Source organism: Carassius auratus, chromosome 7, assembly GCF_003368295.1.
Source record: "Carassius auratus strain Wakin chromosome 7, ASM336829v1, whole genome shotgun sequence".
In the NCBI taxonomy this organism is placed as follows: Eukaryota; Metazoa; Chordata; class Actinopteri; order Cypriniformes; family Cyprinidae; genus Carassius; species Carassius auratus.
Window position 1 is genome coordinate 17,701,342 of NC_039249.1, and position 23,633 is coordinate 17,724,974.

The 23,633-nt window shown below is 36.4% G+C and overlaps 1 protein-coding gene across 1 annotated transcript in view; it reads left to right on the forward strand.

Annotated features, from left to right (window-relative positions):
* The window catches only part of LOC113106141 (receptor-type tyrosine-protein phosphatase N2), a 205,298-nt gene that overhangs the window by 60,756 nt on the left and 120,909 nt on the right, over positions 1-23,633 (forward strand). The window contains 9 exon segments of the mRNA XM_074559920.1: positions 4,091-4,208; positions 6,125-6,245; positions 7,032-7,434; positions 9,221-9,457; positions 9,552-9,586; positions 9,664-9,970; positions 9,973-10,081; positions 12,199-12,285; positions 16,227-16,306. Of these exon segments, the coding sequence (XP_074416021.1) occupies positions 4,091-4,208; positions 6,125-6,245; positions 7,032-7,434; positions 9,221-9,457; positions 9,552-9,586; positions 9,664-9,970; positions 9,973-10,081; positions 12,199-12,285; positions 16,227-16,306 (1,497 nt within the window).

Sequence of the window (23,633 nt, forward strand, 5' to 3'; positions counted from 1 at the left end):
GAAAGTATGTCGCCACATGGAAATGTTGGGCATAGCTAACGTTGAGGTAGCGTTAAGTAAACCTGAACTTGACCATGCAAACGATCATGCTTATAATTTATTATTATTATTTAATTACGTTTCCCTCAAATAAGAAAGGAGTAAGCACCTTTGGCGATAGAAATGATTGTAAATGACTATAAGCCCCGTACGGTCCACCACGCTGGTTTGTTTACATCTAACTACCATAATTCCTTGCGCTCAGGCAGTTTGGCTTGACTTGTCTGGAACGCTACAAAGTCATGAGTCGTGTTTTGAAGTCATGACTTATGGGCTCAAAAACTGCCTGGAACGCAGCATAAGTATCATATTATGCCATTTTTAAGATGCAGTGCCAATGTAATAGATATTTGAAAAACGTGTCTCAAAGTTCCTGTGTTCTGTTCCACACTAAATAATATTTTACATATTCTAAATTACAGAGACTCCATCTTCAAATATCTTTTTTTCCCTTATATATTCTGCTCTGACATGACATTAGGTACATTATTAGTAACTGTTTATTTTTCAAAATAGTTGCAAATGTACAAATTAGTTTATTAGATGTATATAGTGTTTATTAGATGTATATAGAGATTATGCAGGTTCTGGTGTGGGGTACAGGTAACACAACACAAGGCTTATGAATAGACACTGGTGCCATGAGACATTTATAGATGTGTAACAAGGCCCACCAGGCTTCCCAATGACCTCTGGCCTTACCATCATCCAGGTAGGAACTCTGTGTTCAGATAGAAGCTCAGTGAAGCAAAGTGATTCACCTTGACATGTGCGTTAGAGCTACTTACTCTCATGGTCCACAAAAGATGAGACACGGGGAACAAGAATGAAAAGGACAGAAAGCAGGCGAGCAAGGGACACAAAGGCCACAATAGCAATTTTTGACGGATACCTCTTAAAACCATCCATGACACCTGTGTAGATATTTGGTGCAGGTGAGATGTTTGAAAACTCCCGGGAATATCTTTGCTTTAAAACTTTCAAAATCTTTCCACAGTAATGTGCAGAATACAATAGTGCCATAATAACTAGATGGACATTTTGTTTTCAGCTTATTCAATGCTATGGTGGGCTGTAGGCTGATAATAAACAGTTATGTGGAGCTCAGATTTGAAATTTTTTCACATACAAACGTATTTAATCTTGAACTTAAAGTGAAAGACATGACAAGACAAATAATGGACTGGCAAAATTCTGTGCAACTATTGTAGCTAGCAGTAGGACAACATTGGTATAAAACTTGCAAGTGGAATAACAAATAACAGGAAAACACAAATAAACAGGAAAACACAAATGCTTAACAATACAGTACAATTCAACAGCAATAAAAAGGCAACAAATTAGATTTCAGCAGCCACAATGCATGCTGGGAAAATGCTATACTCTGCCAAACAATCTTAGAAGTGCTACAAATGTATTTATATGTGTTGTTTATTTGATAGTGTGGGAGAGGCTCTATATCTGACAGATCAGGCTGTGAAAAACACATTTGATTGGTACCTGTTAGCCTGTGTGTAAGCCTTCCAACATGCTAAATAATGAGTCCTACATTTTACTTATATTTCATCGTTTTGTTATCTGCATTCAGTTTAGGGGGAGTTATTTTTATTTTTATTTTTTTCTCTTCAAAAGTCCTTTTCAGTACAGTAAATGTCAACAGTTTCTACAGAGCTCTCTGTGGTTCTCTTTGCCATAGAGGGCTTATGAATAGCATATTATTTCTCCATCTTCCTGCATTTGTTACTCTGCAGCAAAGTTCACATCATTTTGCTTGGGCTTAATTCCCGCCAGACAGTATTAATCTGCCCAGAAGCCTTTTCTTGAGGAATTCCTAAATGCTGTTCTAAACAGATGCTTGATTAACACACATTGCAGCAGTGTTTTCTGTTTTTGCCATCTTCTGGTCAACGGTGATGGCTTTATATATATATGTGTGTGTGTGTGTGTGTGTTTGCGTGTGTGTGTGTGTGTGTGTGTGCTATATTGCTACAGCATAATATTTTGGCAGTGCCACCTTTTAATGCCTTTAAAATGAGATACTTTTAATGCTGAATTAATTTTTTTGCTAGATAACAGTATTGCAAACATATCAGTTTGCTCTCAAAATGACAACTGAAAAAAAAGGATTTGTGCCTCTAATGGTTAAAATAATGGGATACAAGGGTGTACCGTATTTGTGGAATGTGCCACCTGAGTTATATTAATTAGATCATGAAGATACTATGGAAATCCCATATAATCCCGGAAAAGCCCACCTGCCCCACTGCCTAATTTATGCTATTATACTATCACAATAAATTAGGCAATTCATGATGAAGAGAATTAAATCGATGTTTGTCAGCTCTACTAATTGGAAGATGGTTCCACATTAACTTGTGCACCCATTTGTGCATTGACCCACACAACCAAAAGCCAGTCAAAACAAAGAATGGAAGGCAAGTCTGTTGCTGAAAAAGGGATTTAAATATTTAAAGATCATGGTGTTCTCAAAAAAAAAAAGAAAAAGCAATAGATGCATGGAAGATACCCCCACCATCACCCCACACATGTTTTGATAGCAGGGACATCAATGACAAGTCTGCTAATTAGTAATAGCACATTATATCAGGCTCCATCCAAAACCCTAATGAGATGGACCTGTGCTGAGGCAAAAGGGTGTAGCACTCGTGGGTGACAGGAAGGTATAACAACATTGTAAGTGTGTGTGTTTCCAGGAGGGTAAATGTTGGCGTAACACATAAATGGTCAGCTGTCCTTGTGCTTGCAATTTCTCTTTTGCTGTTCTCTTAACTGAATTTTTAGCCAATTTCTTCTTTTAGTTATTTTTGGTTTTGGATGAAAATAACAATTAAGTTTAGTCAGTCACGTTCATTAATTAAAGTTTGGCGACTAATTTTAGTGAACAAAAATAACATTTTAGTCAAAAATGTGCAAAATTAAACCAAATACTAAAACATGATAAATGTTGATACGCTCTCATCATTAAATGAAAAACCTTATAGCAAACACTTTGTTGATAAATTAATTGACAAGAAATATATCTTTAAAAAATGGATTATATGTTTTGCATGTTATATTATTAACACAAATCTGATCCCTCAAAAAGTCACAGTATTTCTAAAAATGACATTTTATCTCCTTCACCCAACATGCTATTTGGTGATGTATAGAAACCGCAGATGATATCTACTTGTAAGCCAGCTGAGCCAAGGCCCCACTGTAAACCCACGATCTGTCTTCTGCCTTTTTTAGCGATATATGTAAATAAGAGATTTATATTGTCTGCCCCCCACCCATCATGTTTCCAAGAAACATGTCGGAGGCTGGTGGAAGGCTAATGAGGTCACATCTATAGGGGCTTAAGGAAATGCTCTTCAGATCTTTATTCGTTCCTCTGCATCTTTGGCTGGTTAATGACATTCCTCCCATCCATCCGTTCAATCACTGCATACCTGTGTCCCTTAGTGTGGTGAACAATCTCAAGTATGTCTGATTGGGTGACATTTGCATGAAAGCTGGGTGTTTTCAGAATGCACAAGATGGGATTTGATGCATCGGTTTTGTGTTTTTCTATTTATGTTTCTCCTCCATGGAATTCAGAAAGCTTTGTGATTCTGACCTGGCCTGATCTTGTTTCATTCCTAAGTTGTTTTTTCTTGGTGAGATGCAGAATTAGATTTTGATGTTAACCAGAAGTTTAACATTCCTTAAAGCATAGCATTTTTTAAAATGCTAAATTCAGGTGAATGCTTGCATATGCAGTTTTTCAGATTACTGCGCAAGTCTTTAGTCAGCATGAAAAGATACGGACTAATTAACGTGAATACTTTGAATATCAGCAGCAAGTTATTTAAAGTTCTGCTTGTGGGGAAAGAGAACAGCAGTGTACTTCAGTCATGATGGTGACTTTAAATAGTTTCTCTTGTCTGGTCTTTGTAAAGTCTTTTTAAATGTCAGCAAAGTCAAGGTGTAAACAGGGTTTCTATGAAATATAATCCGGTTAGTTTATGTATATGTTACTTTATGGTTCTCTCTGTCCGTTTTCTTATAGGATATACTTGGCAGGATGACACAACTCAGGAGGTAATCTCAAAAGAGCTCTCACAACTACCCAAGGTTCCTCTTGAAGGATTTACAAACACCTTTTCTCATTTCAGAGGCAATTCCAGGTGAGCTCCTAAATCCTATGTTATGTTTAGCATCCGTCACAATAATCTGTTTATGGAAACTTTTGTTGTAGTTCTTTTATTAATTCATTTTTTGTATCTTTATGTAACAGTTATTGATAAGAAACTTTAGTAACTCCAGTTTTTTGCAGTTAACATTTATTTTACACATTTGGTGCTTTGAAATAAATTGTGCAGTGTATAATTATTTAGCTTAATGATAATTATAAATATAGTATTGCTCATAGTTAATTATTGTTTGTTCATAATTCATTAACTAATGATGATTTATGCAACTAGAAATGTTGAAGTGTTTTAGCAGGTGTATAAATAAGCATTAAAGGTGCCATATGCAAAAATTGAGGTAAAAATATCCATAACATGACCTACACGCATCAAAAGAATGAGAAGAAATAAGAATGACATATGAAATAAAAAATGTCAAGTTATAGTGCTGCAGAGATATCAGCCTTAATTAGCATTAGCATTACTAGCCCCGGCTCGACAGGTGTCGTAATACCAGTTTCGGCCATGGGAGGCGGTATGCGGGCAACATACACGGCTTGTGGGCGTGTACTTGAACCTGATGTCAATCATGTGGAAAGTACAGCCCACTACTTTCAGTTCAGGGAAGAGAGAGAAATGATGTCTCAAGCTCTTGCCAAGAGACCCCTACCACCACCACCCGCTACAGGGAAACAACCACGCTCGGAATCACAAATCAAATCCGATAAGAAAAGGAGCCGACCCAGAGTAAACATCGGCACTGCTTTCAATCGCTGGAGACAACTGATTTACCATAAAGAAATGAGGCTCGACTCCGAACTTGCAACATTTCTAACAGTAAGTTAGATGCTGTTAGTATTTCGCTAGAAGTTTGTTTTATATGTTTGTGTATTTGTTTTCGGGAAGTTATAACATAGAAATGTATCGAAGGCTGTTCGATAAACGTGCTAATGTTAGCGATGGCTAACCGTAGTTGCATTTGATAATTAGCTAGCTATAACTTGACGTTACCCATTTTATTATATCATAACTAACCTGCTCTGTCTAGTATGTTGGTTTCCGTGTCCTCTTTGCTTCCTGGTTTTTCTGTGCGTGAAAAAATTTATGTGTGGCGTGAAAGCGTGTGAAAAGAGTCAATTGCGTGTGTCTCACGCTGAATGCTTGAGAGTTGGCACATTATGTCCCAAGCAGAATAAAGGACAGGTTGATTATTGCTGTTTAGCGTTTGTATTAATCTATGATGTGTCCCTGTTTGTCTACAGGGACATAAAAAATTAATTAAAAGTGATACGTGGACCAAGGTGTTTCAGATTGTTCATTTTAAGTAAAGGATCCTAATATTTCATCCACAACAATATTTAATGAGGTTAACTTATAACTCCTTGTGGTTAGTCTGCAAGAGATCAACAAGCTTGTTTGCTTTGCGGCCGCTTTAAATACAAAATAAACATTCGGTCTACATTAGAGCGTCTGAGCGCTCACAAATCTTTCTGCAGCGTCGTGAGCAGAGCGGCAAGAGCGATTTTTGATGCTCTAGACGCCGGCGGTGTGAACGCACAGTTAGGCTTCGGCTATGGCTGTAGTGTTGTTGTGAAAGTAGGGGCGGAGCATAGTGACTATGCCGTTTCTCGTTTGTTACTCTAGAGTAGACCAATTCACTTTATTGAGGCATACTGCCCCCATCTGTTATGGAATGTGGAGTATGACTTGATTTTTTTTGCCAAACATTACAGATGGCACCTTTAATCAAGCTTTATAAATATTGTAAAAGTATCTAATGTTCATAAATTGAACCACAGAGTAAAGTTATAATCTGATCTGGACAGGTTTGTATTCTAGACACTTATAATCTATAATCTGTTCGTCTGATTTTAAACATGGTATTGTATTATAAACATTCCCAATGGGGACAGGAACCTGAAGGCTCAGAAAGAAGAAGGGAGCAGGACACTGCAGAAGTACCTTCAAGGTTTCCTGCCGTCTGATGTTGCCTCCTTCAAACAGAGTCCTCAAGGGCAGCAAGTTCTTTGGAAGGTGAGTCTCCAACAACTAGATAACTGAATAGTTGAGTTTGCTCACATATCACTTGAAGTATCTGAATGCATAGTGACTTCTCCCTAAAAGTGAAATCAGTAGTTTTTGGAAGGGTATATTTTCAGCTCGAGGCTGTAAACAACTGGGCAGAACTACCACACATACAGTAGATGGATATGCTTTCAAGGTGTACAAATTATAGTTATTACTAACTTCTGACAAGTGTACTGAACTGTACATACTGTGGAATTTCAGATTTAGCAAAAATAGCCATGTATTGCTATCTGCTCTGCACTTCATTAGACGACTGTCAGATAAGCACATAGCTACTGGGGACATGTTTAATCTGAGGTGCAGCCTGCTTTGTACTAAAAACACCATCACCAAACAACTGTTCTTGAAGCTAACAGTCGTGAGAGTTGAAAAGTTCACTGCACTACTGAACATTAGTACCATGCAGTGCTTTTGGAGCCAGTCGTGTATGTGCTGGTTTGGACAGTGAGGTCCACCCTGCTGTTCTAAAGGCAGCTTGGCCTTCTATTCTGGAAAGGTGGGAAGAATATAATTGTTTTATATAATCTCTCAAATAGAGCAGAACAATATGCAGAACCAAAAGAGGGAGGCTGATACAATGTTAAAAATGAGGCTGAACTTCTTTAAACATTATAATCTTTGGTCAGTTTTTGATAAAGATATTTTTACAAAAAAACATATGTATATTTTGTACATTGTACATGTATATTATTTACATATTTATTTACATATTTATTTATTCTTCTCCCATAGTACAAGGGAGATGGCCCCCATAATCGTAAGGGTTTAATCCAGCTCAAAGAGAAGCCTCTTTCACCCCACATCTCCTTCCTACAAGGCCAGCCTGGTCTCCAGGCCGTTGTGCAACAGCCTCCGCCAGATCGATCATACTTCACTGGTTATGAGCAGGATCGTACTGGAGTCCCTCTCGCTGAGCTTCAACAGTATCAAGCTGGGCCCATGAGAGCACAAGATCCTGGTAAAGGTCAAACACAGGGAAAGCTGCGTTACTTCAGCCTTCAGCGCACTCCAGCTACCAAAATAGAAAAAGTGCCAGGAGCTTCCAAGCAACCTCCAAAGCCCCAAATCGAAAAATTGTTTTTCAAATCTCCAGCAAGCAGCCCTGCTTACAAGGAAGCCCTCAGCTCAGTAGATGGTGAGCTAATCCTTATTTTTCCGTATGTATACAGTATATGTTATTCTGTATATGTTATATAAATATTTATATGTGCATTAGGGGTCCTCCAGAATAATCGAAGATTCGATGCTTTGATAGGAGGAGCCTGATTTGAATACCAATCTCACAGCCGAATATTCGCAGGGTGTTATGATCTTGCCATTTTGGTCATATGGGGGAGCTCAAATGTCTGATTTCACATTGAACTACTGGTTTTCTCCAACAGCCTATTAAAATAATGCTGTAAATAAGAATCTGAAAAGAATGAAGCTTCAAATAAATATTTTAACATGCCTGAATATATCCAACCACCAGATTTAAGTTTCACTTTCTATAATCCTTGACCGCCAGAGGAGCATATTGACAGCAGGTATTTCAATCTTTAACAAGACTCAAACTGACACAGGCAGAGTGAAAGACTGGATTTTTTTTTTCTCAATCAAGTAAGAGGTACAAGGGATTTCAAAACATTTCAGCTGGTTAATATATATACTGTGTATTTATCTCACATAAGATTTACATTTACTTGAGTTGCCCTGCGTTAAAGCACTTAATTGTAGTAGCCTCCTACGGTAATTATCTCTTCAGCGCAGCACAAGCAGGACAAACACCAATGCAAAATATTAATAACTATGACTGGGACTGTCACATAACATTATAATGAGAAAACTATTATAATAAAACGCTGTGAATTTTTAGAGTTTAGTTGCTGTGTTTCTGCACGTTGTTGTGAAGAACGAGTCCACAAAAGAAGTTTGTTGAAAGCCGCGCAGACACGTTCATGCATTTGAGGTATGTTGTGCAGATAGCCTATTAAGTTGTAATATTAATGTTATGTTGTATAAATGAAGCATATTCTAAATGAAATAAATGATGAGTTAAATCCCATTGATTAAAAACCTGCTGCTTCATTCTACTGGTCATCTGCACAGCTCAAAACAGAAGTGCTAAATAATAACGTTATAATGAGAGCACTATTGTAAAAAATGTAATTCTTAGGGTTTAGCTGACCTTTAATGATAAATATCTTTTAATCTAAAAATAAATCATTATTTATCCTGGTTGTATCTGTGAAGCATCCATTACATATTTTCCCTATGTGTTAATGTCAGTAATTATGACTGTCGGATGTCTGACTTGACATTTGGTAATGTATTTTGCCCCGCCCCCAAAACATATGATTCGACTATTAGTCAAATATCGGCAAGATTAGAAAATTCCGATTCCACTATAAAAATCCTTAGTCAGAGACGCCCCTAATGTGCATTAAAAGAGAAGCCAGGAGTAACAAATAAAGAATTCAATTCTCATATTTATCTCATATGTTTAATCAAACTAATTTTGAGTTAATAAGGAAAAACAGGGTCATATTAAATTGGCTGTGATGAGTTTTTGCATTATAATTATCCAAGTTCAGGATCAGTTTGAAGAGACTGAAGAAACATTGATATCATTATGATAATTCATGCCCCAAAATGTAAAAAAAAGCACAATTATTAAATTATAAATTTCCCTTAATCAGAAAGAGACTGGGGTAGAGATGAGAAACACAGTCTGGCTCCAAATACTTATGTCAGATGAATTAAGCATAATGTGCTGAGCAATTACCCTGTTAGGGTCGTTTATTGAATTGCATGCAAACACTGACAGTTTCGTGATGGTTTTATTTATTTTTTAATCAAATAGGGGTCATACAAATTGGGGGGGATTGTACACTTGCAACATACCAGATAGTTTTTCTATCTTTGTCTCTGTTTTCTCTCAGAAAAGTTTATTGATGGAGTGGTTAACCAACTCGGACGTCAAAGCGTCAGTGTGGATACTTTGACCCCAAAGGACCTGGACAAGCTCTCCAAAGTCATCACCCAGGCCCTGCAGGTGGTGGATGGAGAGGAAGGGGTCAAAGGTAGAGAAGCCACACAGGACGAAGTGGAAGCAAAGAGGGAACCAAGTCAAGAGTTACGTCAGATGGAGCAAGCAGATAATGACAGCACTCATAAAGGTAGTCACCCCTTATTCCCTGGTTGCCCTAATACAATCCTGTAGTATCAATCAAGAGCCATGATCTTTACCATCATTTTAAATTCTGTTTACAGAAGCAGAAGACACTACACTTAAATCTGATGATAAGGTAATATGTGGAAATACACATGGCCATGTGACTCATATTTTTGTGATAGTCAATAAAGTTTCATTTTCTGTTTCCAGGACAAAGGTTTCATCAGCCAGCTGCTAGAGTTCCTGGATCATAACTCTGGCCCTGGATCTGTGCGTCCTCCCCAAGCTGAAGAACCTTTTCTGGCGTATGTTGACCAGCCAAATGCTGGAAGCCCACTGAGAGCTAGTTTGGAGAATGTCCAGAGCCGGACAACGCAAACAGAACTGGACCTGATGAGGAAGAAAATGGAACCTGACACTTTAGATATAGAGCCAATGGAGTACGCTGAGGGAGAACCGTGGACGCACAGTTCTCCAGAAGTGAAACCAGAGGTTCAATCAGGAAAAGAGACACAAAAAAATCCATGGAGAAAGAGGAAGTGGAAAAGAAGGGTGTGAGAGTGGAAGTGAATGTTGCAGCATATTCAAGTCCACATGATGGAGACTTTGGCTACATTATTACTGAAGAGTAAGTATAAATTCTACAGAAACACTTACATAGACTGTCATAATGAGAAACAAGATGTATGCCCTCATGAAAAGAAGTCTCTTATGCTCAGCAAGGCTGCATTTATTTGATATAAAAAACTTTTATTATTTAAAATATCTGTTTTCAATGATCTCATATTTAAAAATGTAATTCATTCCTGTGATGGCAAAGTTAAATTTTTAAATTATGATTTAGAAATCATTCTAATACAATAATTTGCTGCTCAAGAAACAATTTGTTTTATTATGAATGTTGAAAACCAGTGTGCTGTTTAATATTTTTGTGGATACTGTGATACATTATTTTCATGAAACTTTAATGATTGTAAAGTGTAAAATATTTGACTCGAAATAGAAATCTTTTGTAAAATCATAAATGCATTGATTATCACTTTTGACCAATTTAATGCAGCTTTACTGACCCAAAACATTTCAACAGTAATGTATAAGTTTTTATTTATACAGTACATACAAACATGTAAATACAAATTTACTAAACTGTCTTTTTTCTTTGTCTTTGCTTCAGTCTCAAAATCACTCATCAATGATGTAGCACTGGCAATTTTATTTGAAATGATTTTGCAGTATATCATATTCCAGTATTTTATCAGAGCATGGCCCTATACATATGTTATAACTAAAGATTCTGCATGTTTTTAGGCAACATTTTCATCACAAAACCAGTGTATATTTTAACAGATTTGATCTAACCATGGTAATGAGTCATCTTTGGTTTAACATGGTGACAATGATTTTTGTGCATAATGGAGTCTTTAACTCTCTTAGTCACAATTTTTTTGTAATTTAGTGTTCATACTGAGTTTATGTTCCTGCATTCCATATTGCAATTTATTTGCTTTCTCTCACCCGTCCTCTCTGAGTATATTAGTGTTAGTGTGTAAATGGTTGTGTGTGTTGTGTACATTTCTCAAAGCGAAAGATGATGGCATCCACAGCCTCTGCGTCTACAATAACTTGATTTATCTCACAGAGGCTCGCCTACTACAGTCCCATTTAACTTGGAGTACCTGAAAACACACAGACACATTCTCAAAAAGGAGATTTAAAAGTGTGTAAGTGTGTATTGGAAGACAGTGGTAGGCGTGAAGAAGCATCAGGAAAACGGTTGCACTCCAGCATCTTCTAATTCTCACTTTCTTTCTCATGTGTGGGAATATGCTTCCATTTAAATGCATATCAATCTTAAGGCTTGTGTGCAAGCCGCTTCGTGTGTGTGTTTGCACGTGTTCTGATGTGTGAGTGAGTGTGTGTGTGTTTTAACTGGGGCTAGCGTGGCCATATCATAAAGACATCACACTTCACAGGGATTCCATTTACACCTTATTGTTTGCCTCATTGCCGGAAAATACAGGTGATTTATCAAAGCATACAAGCCACCTGTGTTCTATTCCCTGTGTGTTTTTATGCACTCTCTGCTCTCTGTATACCTCCTGTGAGCTGTGTTGAAGTGTAAATGTTCTCAGGTATTGCTGACAGACCTCATATTTAACTATTTTGTAACTTCTGGTGTTTAAACGCAAATATTAAATATTAACTGTTATTTTTTGCAGATATTGTCATGTTTATCCTAGAACAATTGTGTTATTTTTTCCAATCCCAAGGCTGAGAACCTTTGTTGTAACCCTAAATATTGAATCTATTATGTGTAACTATGCTATAGACATTAATCATACCTTAAATTGAACAGGAGAAATGTACTAGCATGTACCCTTTTAAGCAATTGGATTTGTGATTTTCACCCAACTTAAAATAAAGATTTAAAGTAAAGGAGAGACCTGAGCCAGATCAAAATATCAGAGACTTATGAATTTGAAGTTATCACCAGTAATCTGCTGTCTACACTATTAGAGAAAAAAAGGTCATTTGAAAGGGTACCAATATATACCATTACCCAAGTGACAGAATCTCTCTCTCTCTCTCTCTCTCTCTCTTTTTTAGCTACTGCATGGCAACATTAAAAACTACATAGAACATTTTGTAAACCCTTTGCAACCACTCGCAGCACCTTATCTTTCTTGTGAAAATGTACAGGTCTAGCTAATTGTTTTTTCTCTTCTTCTTTTTGTCCATACCTAGTTCTCTGTCCACTGATCAGGGGCTGAACCTCATGGACCACTTAGCTGAGAGAGTCAGCCTTCATGTAACAGATTTTCTACAGCTCTCGTAAGTGCATGCGTGCACACGCTCACACACACACACACACATACATACATAATTGTTAAAGACAGTTTCATGCTGGTCGACAGACTAATGGCACTAATGGAACACTCAACCTGTGGTTTTGTTTTGTTTTTCCATTTTGCAGTATAGTTTGGACTAAGTACTTATTTTCAAGTGACAGCACAGTGATTATGTGTTCTGAATTCTGTGCATATAAGTTCAAGCTTTATATAAATGGTTCAGAGAGAGGCAGAGAGAGAAAGAATGAATCTCAGTGTGTGTAGGTGTGTGTTATATTGACCTGCCTGCAGTGGTAAACTTCAGTTCAATTACAGCATATTTTCTGATGATAACCAATGAGGATAACAAGTGCACAGATTAAAGACAGCTTTCTGTTTAATTGTTTGGAATGCAACAATTGCTTTCTTGCACTCTTGTAATTCATTGAGAAATTTGTTGTGGTTACATTTCACTCACACGTAATAAATGAGGCTTTATATACAAGGATAAAGGAAATACAAATATTAATGCAATTATTTATTTATTTCACTCCTTCCCTCACACCCCCAGCTTAACTTGACTTCTGTTATTTAATATATACACATGCACATTCTCATGAATACATTCTCACTTTAACTGAAAACACAATTTACTTTATTTCTATATATATTACAAATGAGGATGTTTCTGATTAGTTTATTTTTTCTCACGTTTAGTTTTCTTCTTGGAACTAAGTTTTCAACCAAATATGTGCTGCACACACACACACACACACACAGAGAGAGAGAGAGAGAGAGAGAGAGAGGCGCTTTTATAGATCATAATTGTACTACCATTCAAAGCATTTTTTTCTCAAAGTTTTATTCAGCAAGGGTGCATTAAATTGATCAATAGTTATAGTAAAGACATTTATAATCCCTTTTCAAACACACGCTGTTCTTTTGATTTTCCTATTTATCAAAGAATCCTGAAATAAGCAGAACAATTTTTTTTAATAATTATAATAATATGCTTCTTGAGCACCATATTAGGATGATTTCTGAAAAATTGCGTGACACTGAAGAGTAATGGCTGATGAAATTTCAGCTATTTCATCACAGGAATAGATAAAATTTTATTAAAACAGAAAGCAGGAAAAAAAGTAGTGATATTTCACAATATTATTTATTGAGACTTCTTTTAAAAGCATTAAAAAAGGTACATTTTAACGTACATGTTAACTGTATTTAAACATATATCAATTTATTAATGAAAGAATTACATTTTTCACCACCTGAGGAACACGTTCATTTCCTCTGTATTGATAGGTGCGAGCATGAATGCAAGATGCTGCTAAATACATGCTTAACAGATATATTTACACAGCTACCTGCTAATGCATCTTTTGTCATCTAATGCTTTTCATCTTTTCTGAGAAATAATGGAAAGGTGTACTGCATGATGTGCACTCTTATATAAAACATTATGTCATAATGTAATATGGCATTTTTGGACTAAAGATAAGACGGCTAGAAAAGTGGACAAGCAGAGTACACAGTGCAGAAACCATCTTCTGCTCATACTGTATGATCATATAAGCATTCAAAGATCAGGAAAATTCAGCACACACTCACACAAACGTTGGTACACTCAAACGCGGTGCTGCCATGTTTGGGCTTCGCACTGTGTTGCAGTTACATAAAGAGTCAGTGTAGCACCTCTCTGAACTCCAGACATGACGTAAGTGTTGTACTGTGTGCAGACAGTAGGGGGCACAGAAAACCACATACACACAATCATGGATTTGCAATCAGACTCAGTTCTGTTCTCTTATACACATCGAAACATTTACATACACGCATTCATTTACACTAATTCTACCTCTCTTTCATTCTCTCACTCGCTTATGTATTTTTCTTCAACCCACGCATGGACACATGCACGCATGCACACACGCACGCATGCACACACGTACACACACACGCACACACACACACACACACACACACACACACACACACAGACACACACACACACACAGTCTACCTGTCATCTCCATCCCACTCTCTCCCCTATGGTGCAAAAGGAGCCGAGCAGAAGCAGTATCGTTATGTTATGGCTTTCCTCTCTCTGTGTGCCGGACGTTGGTGACATTTCGCTGATAACATATCAGCACTGATGCTGTTATAAATGGGAGTCTGGACCATTGTATTTATTTAGCTTTAACAGCCACTGTTTTCATCCAGAAATTTCCAGAAGCCAAACAGAGGTGTGTGCTCAGGTATGAAGAGGAAAGCAAAAGATGGTTGGAAATTGGCATAGGGAAAGTAAATAAAGAGATATAATATGTGTATTTGTTAGGGGTATTGTGTTTTTGTAGATATTAAAAAGCTCAAGTGCATGTAGAAGGGCATGCATGGTAGCAAAAAAAAAAAAATCACCTTATTCAGACCTGACTGTAAATAATATATGTATATTATTAAAAAAGTACATTAAAATTTGCACATTAACAATACAGTTTTTTTTTGCTGCACATTAACAATACTCTTTTTTTTTTAAACAACTAACTTAAAATAGATTACTCTTTTAGCAGATTATACTGTTTTTCCTACTCTGGATATTAATTTTAAAACTGAGAGCATGTCTTGATGGTTTAACATTGAGCTATAGGTTTACAATAATTAAAAATATAATAAGAATAAGATGAGACATGAGACTCTATAAGCTCTTTTATTTTCCAGCAGATATCTGGGAGTCTGTGTGTATTCATTCTACTGAGGATGAGAGGTTACCTTGGACTTGCTCTTGCCACCTGCCTATGTGTGAATGGGATTTTGTTCTGGTGACAGATTCATTCCTCCAGTCTTCCACCTCTCTCTCTTTTTCTCTTTTATTTTCTCCCCTCTTCTTTTTTTCTATCCTCTTTTTATTTGTGACCCTCACTTCACCCTGGTCCGCAGCGGGAGTAGCTTCAGAGCTGCGTCCCGGATAAATGCATCTGCTTCAGAATCAGTAACCAGGAAGATCCCTTGTTGGACAACTACATGTTTGTAAACTAACCATCCCCTTGCCCCATCCCATGCCCACTGCTTTAGTCATCCCTACCCAATATACAGACATGTTGAAAAGTAGCTCATCTGTGTTGGTGTCATAGTGGCGTGCCAGTTTGCAGATCCTTTTCTCCTTTGCCTGAGTCTGTTTTTCTGTTCGTTAAGCGATATGTGACGGTTTGTTTTAACTGTGTCAGTTTTGAATATATTTAGCATTTTTTAAAATAATTTCCATTCCCTTTAAAGGAACAATTCACCATGAAATATTATACTTCACAGGATTCTCTGTTAGAATAGATAAATGAATGAGGATTGCTGCTGGGATCTCACCCAGACAGCTGTTTGGCTCTATCACAAATGTCATTTGTACGAAATGCCATCATGCATTTGAACAACATTTCCGGATCACCAATTCAAATACTGCAAAGAGGTTCTAGTCCAATGTATTGAGTCTCAGAGCATTTTTTAAAGAATGATTTCTTTTATTTTTTTACTTTTCCATTTAGACCTGTTTGCTGAATGGTGTTGATCCACTAAACATTTTAGACAACTCTTAAGAACATCAGGTTTTCCTGTGAGGATTTATTTCATGGAGGAAAAACTTGTCAGTTTATGTCAAAAGCAGAGAAGGAAGCTAACGGCAGAGATCTGTCGTAAGAAAATTAAGCAAAATGCAATATTCCCTAGTGGTCTGCTGTTTTTACTCTGGTGTAGTGGTACTGCAGTTGACTGCGTCTGAAACAATGTACTTTTTAAATGATAAAAAGATTATGTTCATGACTCACAGCTGCAAAAGGTTTAGCTCATCATCATCATTTAGTCAATCTTTCTCTCCTCTTTCTTGTTTTCTCCTTATTGTCTCATTCTCGCTTTGTCTCTTCCTCTCTCACTCATTTTCTTCTCTGTGTGTCTCAGGGTTCTGGGTCCAGCAGTAACCTTTCGAGTGCGTCCCAATGCTCGAAACATCAGCACGGCCCAGCTAGCAAGAGTGGCAGGTACACACACACACACACACACATACACACACATACTCCACTCGTTCCGCTACTGCATTCTAGTTGCTATTCCGATCATCTCCTGACACATCGCAGAAGAATCCTCTCATAGTGCCACGACCTTGATTGCAGCATTAGTTATTTTCAGGGTTTAAGCTCCCTTTTTACACACAATACATATGTGCACACACATTTATCCATGGAAATGCAAGAAATCTAACAAAACAGATATCAAATATTGACTATTGTGAAATCACTTGAATATGATAAGTGCAGGTGAATGTACTGTACTGTTTTAGTTTCAACAGAATTTTTTTTTTCTTTTATCTGATGGTGTTTTGCACCAGTGTTTTATTTTTAGAATAGGCACGGCAAATTATTCTTGTTTTTAATTCAACTTTTTGTGGTTGTTTAAGGGTGTAATATCAGGGATACATCTTTCTTTGTGGTTCATGGTATATTGTTATGAGGTACTGATCAATACCATGGTTGGGCAAAATTCTGATTTGATGAATTGAATAACAATTTGCCAAATTGGTCTCACCCAGTTTTGAATTGGAAATACTGAAAGTGGAATTTAGTTAATTCCACTCTGTTTTTGGTTATTGAGTTATTATTTAGTTACTATATTTAGTTATTATAATTCCACTTTGTCCACTTTTTTTATTTGGGTCCAGTATGCCCCCCATTTTTTCAAAATTAAGTAAATAAAATGCATTAAACACTTTTACATTGTTACAAAAGATTTGTATAAAAGAAATGCTGTTTTTTTTTTACTTTCTATTCATCAAAGTATCCTTTTTTCTTTTTCTTTTTCAGCATTGATAATAATAATAAATGTTTCTTAAGCAGCCATTCAGAATAACAGAATGATTTCTAAAGGATCACGACGGCACACTGATATAATATTTTAAAAATAAAACATTCAAAAAGTTATTTTAAATTTCAATGACATTTCACAGTATTGCTCTTTTACTGTATTTTTGTTATGAAATACATGCCACCTTGATGAACATGAGAGACTACTTTTAAAAAAATGTAAAAGTGTTTGAACGATAGTGTATATGTACATATTGAGTACACATTTCTATAACTGACGTAGTGATCTGCTTGTCTGAATGTTTGTAAGACCTATAAAGCCTTTACATTTCAACTCTAAACTTAGAGACAATGAGATTTCAAGCCAACATGGAAACATTTTATCTATTCTAAGGTCAAACGTACAGATTATTTTATTACATTTTATTACATTTTAATTAAAATGAATTTGAATTCCAGTTATGTATCCTGATTGGTACCTCAATTTAAATTATAAATGAATAGCACTATTAATTCAGTTCTGAATGCTGCACAATGCTTGTCAATACAGCATGATACTGACCATTCTGGCCATTTGATTGAAAATTCAACACTGCAATCAGGAATTGACCAGAATAGACTGCAGTCCTGCTTCCCTTTTCAGTCACTGTTTTAACATTTAACACTCAGGATATCCTATTTGATCATTAATGCACAAAAGAAAGGCCAATGAATGAAAGGGGAAAACAAAAGGAATCTGACATTAGAAGGTCTTTATTCCCTTGATCCATCATAATTACTTCTTGGTAAAACAGGTTTGTGTGAATTTGTCCCATGCCTGTCTGTACTTCCTGACAGGTAAGACGAGATACACAAGGGAAATTATTTCATAAACTGGTCCTGAAGTGCCCAAAGTAATATGGGTATTTGCTGAAATGCTTTCATAGTTTGACTTGGTCATTATAGGCTTTTTGTTTATTTCTCTTTGTTTATATCTCTCACTACAAATAATTTTCACCGGTGCTCATTGAAATAATGACATGCAGCCAACAAGCCAGTACATGAAGTGCATTTAATGAAAATGTAGATTTTATTTAATTTGATGATCTGTGTTTTGAACTCAGTAGCAAATGCACTTTATTTAGTTCTGCGAATAATACATTTGTGTGCATTTGTGAATTTGTGGCTTGTTGTTGAAGTTAATGGACATGTCGTTCTGACTGACTCTGTGTGAGCAAATGTGTTTGTGCATGTTAAAGCTTGTGCATTAAAGCCTTGGTATCCAAGGAAATGCGCCCCAATTTTGTCCAATTGCTATGGTGCGAATTTCGACTTTTATTTGTGTACGTGCGTCTACGTGAGTGTGTATATCTCCAGTCTCTCCTCCCTTTGAGAGTCTCTTGTAGCATGTTGAGAGAGTTAATGGCTGGGCTCGTCAGACCCAAATGTCAGACAAAATGTTAAGTCAACATGATCAGCCGCTCTCACACGGCAGATAAATTATGAAAACCCTGGTGCCTGAATACCAATTTATTACTTTATTTAAACAGAGAGGATCTCTCCTCACACTTTATTACTGCTGTATACACACCACTGATCACACCAAATCATTTATTCCAATTTTTGTGCCTTTGACATCACATAAACCCCTGTGGTATTTAAGCAACTTCAAAAGTATTTATGTCCAGTGGAAATATGGTGGAGTTGAGGATTATGTTTAAGGTTGTCCATTTTAATATGTGTATATATGTTCATAATCCAAATCTTGATTTTGCCTGAATTTTTCCAGGAGCAATGCTTTTATGTTTAAAACAACAAAAACGGACTCACTTATTTAACTGCAATATTCAAAGGATATTAGAAACTTTTATTATACGGTAGCTTGAATGAACTAATTTTGCGCCTTGTTAAATATTCTCAGAAAACTGTTATATATGTGGTGTAATTGGCCACTAGCTTAGAAGCACTGAATAGCATTAATCTTCTGTGCATGTAAGGAGCTGTTTTGTAGCTCCAAATGACACTAAAACCACACAAACTGTTGACCTAAGCACATTAGAGAACATTAGATCAGCATGTTAGGCAGGATTCTAACTTTGTATATAGCTCCCCTCTATTCAGACACACAGAGAATGGAGAATGGAGAATGGTTTCACAAATCCACTAATTTAGTAGTATTCCTTTGGTTCTGCCACAAGCATCTGTCTATGACTGTAGCTCACATGTGTTTTGTCTTTGTTGTTGTTGTATGTTATACAAATGTGTCAAATTATATTTAATTCCTGTATTTCTCTTTCGTGGTCAATAAAGTGTGTCTTTCTGAATTTGATAAGGAAGATGAAAAGAATAAACAATTAAAATACCACAGCAGTTATTGAAAAATTATAGATGATGAGATATAAAGCTGATTGATGAGTGTCTGAAGAGGAAGGTATTTGTTCATCCTTACAGACTTCACAGCAGCAGTTAAAGGTACTGTATGTACGTTTTTGACTCTACTAAAGCATAAAAATACTATAAGATATTTTCAGATATTTAAGAAACATGCTAATGCTACATCTACATTAATCCGGATACATTTGAAAACAACGTTTTCTTTTCAAAACGCTCTCCGGCCAAGCATTTTCTTAAGCATTTTACAAAAGTGTCTCATGCACACACAAACATCAGAAAACATTAAAGGTCCCATTCTTTGTGATCCCATTTTTTAAACTTTAGTTAGTGTGTAATGTTGTTGTTAGAGTATAAATAATATCTGTAAAATTCTAAAACTCAGAGTTCAATGCCAAGCGAGATATTTTATTTAACAGAATTCGCCTACAAAAACTGATCCGTTTAGACTACATCCCTCTAGTTCCTGCAGTAATGACGTCACTAAAACAGTTTTTTGACTAACCTCCGCCCACATGAATACACAAAAAAGGGGGCATGGCTTTGTTGCGCTCCGACGGAGACGAAAGAAAAGCTGCATTTGTGTTTGTCGTCATGTTGTCTCGGAGTCCAATCACCTTTGTTTGGGCTTCCAAGGGACGCTGTACTTGGAGATTAATGGTTACAATTAATGTTTAACTCGGTTCCCGAAAATTATAATCCACATGTAAAACTGTTCAAAATTTTCATGCACATCTCGTCAGTAAAAACGCTCCTGTGATTATAAATACATCTCCAGCACATGCTCCTGCCCACTTGCTTCTCAAAACTACTCCAAAACGAGCCCAATCGCGTTTCCAGGAGGGCAGCGTGCGCTCAGCAACTGTCGAATAACAACACAGGAACAGCTGGCCCAATCAGAACTCGTTATGTATTTCTGAAGGAGGGACTTTATAGAACAAGGAAGTCATCAGCCCGTTTTTATGACACTGTAAACAGCGGTATACAGATAAGTAAATTGTGTGAAAAATACTGTGTTTTTTTACACGCGAAACATGAACACGTTATATTGCACACGTTATATTAAACATAATCAAAGCTTCAAAAAAGCATGAAAAACGGGACCTTTAAATTCACTTTCTGCGCATGCGTAAAGCCTAAAAAAATCTCCCTGCAGATAATACACACGGAAAAACCATGAGATATTTTCATGCAGTTTTTCTGACAGGAAATTTTATTTATTTTTATTTACGAAAAGAACTCCCCATTTACTAACACATCCAGGTCGCACACGATTGTATGTCTGATCTATAACGCAACTGCCCTCATGTTTTGCCGTATATATTTTTCTTTACAGGACTGTGATATGAAGAGTGTTCAAAGTAACACATCTATAGGAATAGTGTGAAAGTACATAGCATATAACATGCACAATACCAGTATAAACACGAATATCTATTGGTATGTGTCACAACTAAACTTCCATCATCGTTTTCAAATGCCTCTGTTTTCACAGTCTACACTAAAACGCGAAATCTGCATTTTCAAATGTATCCACTTTTGAAAGCTCTGTTTCAAACAAAAACTTTAAAAAAATTAGTGTGTACATGGCCTAAGTTCTGAAAAACAATGCTACAGTCAGTTATTCTCCTTTGAAAATGTGTTCCAGGCTGTGTGTGTGTGTGTGTGTGTGTGTGTGTGTATTTTTTATTAATATGTAATATGCAAATGCACAATATTTTAAAATAAACAAAGACACTGTAAATGCTTTATAGCATGTAGTTATGGTAAAGTGTTGCTCTTATTCCTTTGATGCAGTGCCCTCTTTCAAAAGTAATTTTAAAACGTACTGTATGTCAGAGCTGTTCACGACACCTTATTTCTGTAACCATAACTTCACAAATGTGCAACTATTAATTTTGTCTGACAAAAAAATAATAACTTCCTGCAAAGCTATTTCTAGTGGAGGAGCAGCAGTATAGATGGGTCGGCTTGTACCCTGTAGGGTCTATGTATATGGGCAGGGATTTGGTATTCTGATGCAAAGCTGTGCTCAAGTCTTTCAAGCTGCTTGCAGCACAGCAACTAACTGAAGGGCTTTATGGGGGGTCTGGGGTATATTCATTAGGAATGAGGAATCTGCTGTTGTACTCTATTCATCTGGAAAGAAAGCTTTGGACAAAAGACTGGATATGGTAATCCCTGCTCGGTCTCAAAACAAAAGATGAACCCCCTGCTTTGTGTGTGTGTGTGTTTGTGTGTCCTTCACAATCATTTATCGGGCCATTGATTCATCCATATTGTTGATGAAATGGCACCCTAAACTGCACAACGTAATCTTACAATGTATCATCTCTCTCTTCATCTCTCAGTTGCTCTCTCTTTTCTCTCTTTCTAATATGATTTCTTCTGCTTTGCTCCCACTTCTGCTCCTCCTCACGTTTTGCAGTCCACAACTTAATTTATATTAGTGCTTATTTTGTCTATACTTTGTCGTGTGTTTTTGAGTGTGCATCTGCTCTGTCCTCTTTACTATGTAAAGTTAAAGCTTCCTGACCTCTCCTCTTGACCATAGATGGCACTAATTCTCATCTAAACATTAACATTTAGATTTATAAATTTATCTAAAGTTTTGTGTAGTAATCTGTGGATTTTATTTTAGGTTGCATATGAAATATTACAGTATTATTTAGTTTTGCTTTAATTATAATATTTATTTTATTGATTTCCTTGGGGTAAGATCCCCCTGAAAATTATAACAGAAGGTTGCTGCTGCAACCTTGGATATTCACAAAACATCATATATATATATATATATATATATATATATATATATATATATATATATATATATATATATATATATATATATACATACACACACACACACACACACACACACATATATATTCTGTTCATTTGTTATGACATTCTGAAAAATGCTCTCAAGAGAACTGCAAGTTACATTTTCAAGAAGGGGCATTCTGCATCATCATTTGTCTTTTGGGTGAGATTTCATTAAAGTCTGTTGTACACTGGTGCATTTTTTATGATGCTCTTATCAGACAATATTAAACTCATAATGCTGCATATCAATCACAAGAGAAAATGGTCTCATCTAAATTCATGTGCTGAAAGGGAACGTGCGACAGTGTAGATTTTCCTGTGATAGAGGAGCAAAGGCTTTTTTGATAAAACAGAATGCATTGTGCTTCAGCCACTTAAAAGTGGAATGTTTGTGTGGGAGGTGTGTTAGTGTGCTGAGTGAGGCAGTGTTTTTCTAGAGTTGATGTGCTCTTCTGGAGAAACTCTGCTTCACTCTCAGTGTTTAGGTGTAATTGCTATACGTGACAAAGCAAGCACAGGGATTCTTTTAATGTGAGGCATATTCTTCATCTTAAGGATGTGATATGGTGGCCATATCAGTATAGGCCTATATTCATGGCATTTTAATGTTATCTTATCAATCTAAAGGTGCAATGTGTAATATTTACAATTATCTATTCACAGAAAAGCAATATAATATATAAAACTGTTTTCAGAGGTGTATAAAGACCTTTCTTAATGAACCGTCGTGTTCTTATTAGCTTAGATTGAGCTATTTATATCTACATACACCGCGGGTCCCCATACATGGAAGTCACTTCCATGTTTGTACGGTAGCCCTAAACAGACAAACTGCTCTACAGAGCGCGTTTTGTCACTTTGTTGTTTTTGCGAATAAAACACTGACACAAAGATGACCATGTATATTAACACTCGCAATAACATTGATTTATTGAATAATTAAATAAATATTATTCCTTGATTTACCTTTGTAAAGACATCTCATTGCTCTCTGCTGACTTTACCGAGGATATCTTGACCTGTGTCAGCCACCGTAGCTTCTCTAAAGGGAGAGGTGAGCAGGGACTGAGCCGTTGGTTGCAATTCGCAACCTCACCAATAGGTGCCGCAAAAAATTACACACTGCAACTTTAAGCTGAATTATAGCCAACTGATCATTAATTGTCTAGTCATCTTATATTTTAAAACACAAGTAAAATTACGTTTACTCTGAAACGGTAAGATTTCTGCCATTAATATCACGAATTTTACATTAACCTTGGCTTGTTTACCAGTTATATGCTGTGTGGGCATGTACCTGTATAAATATATA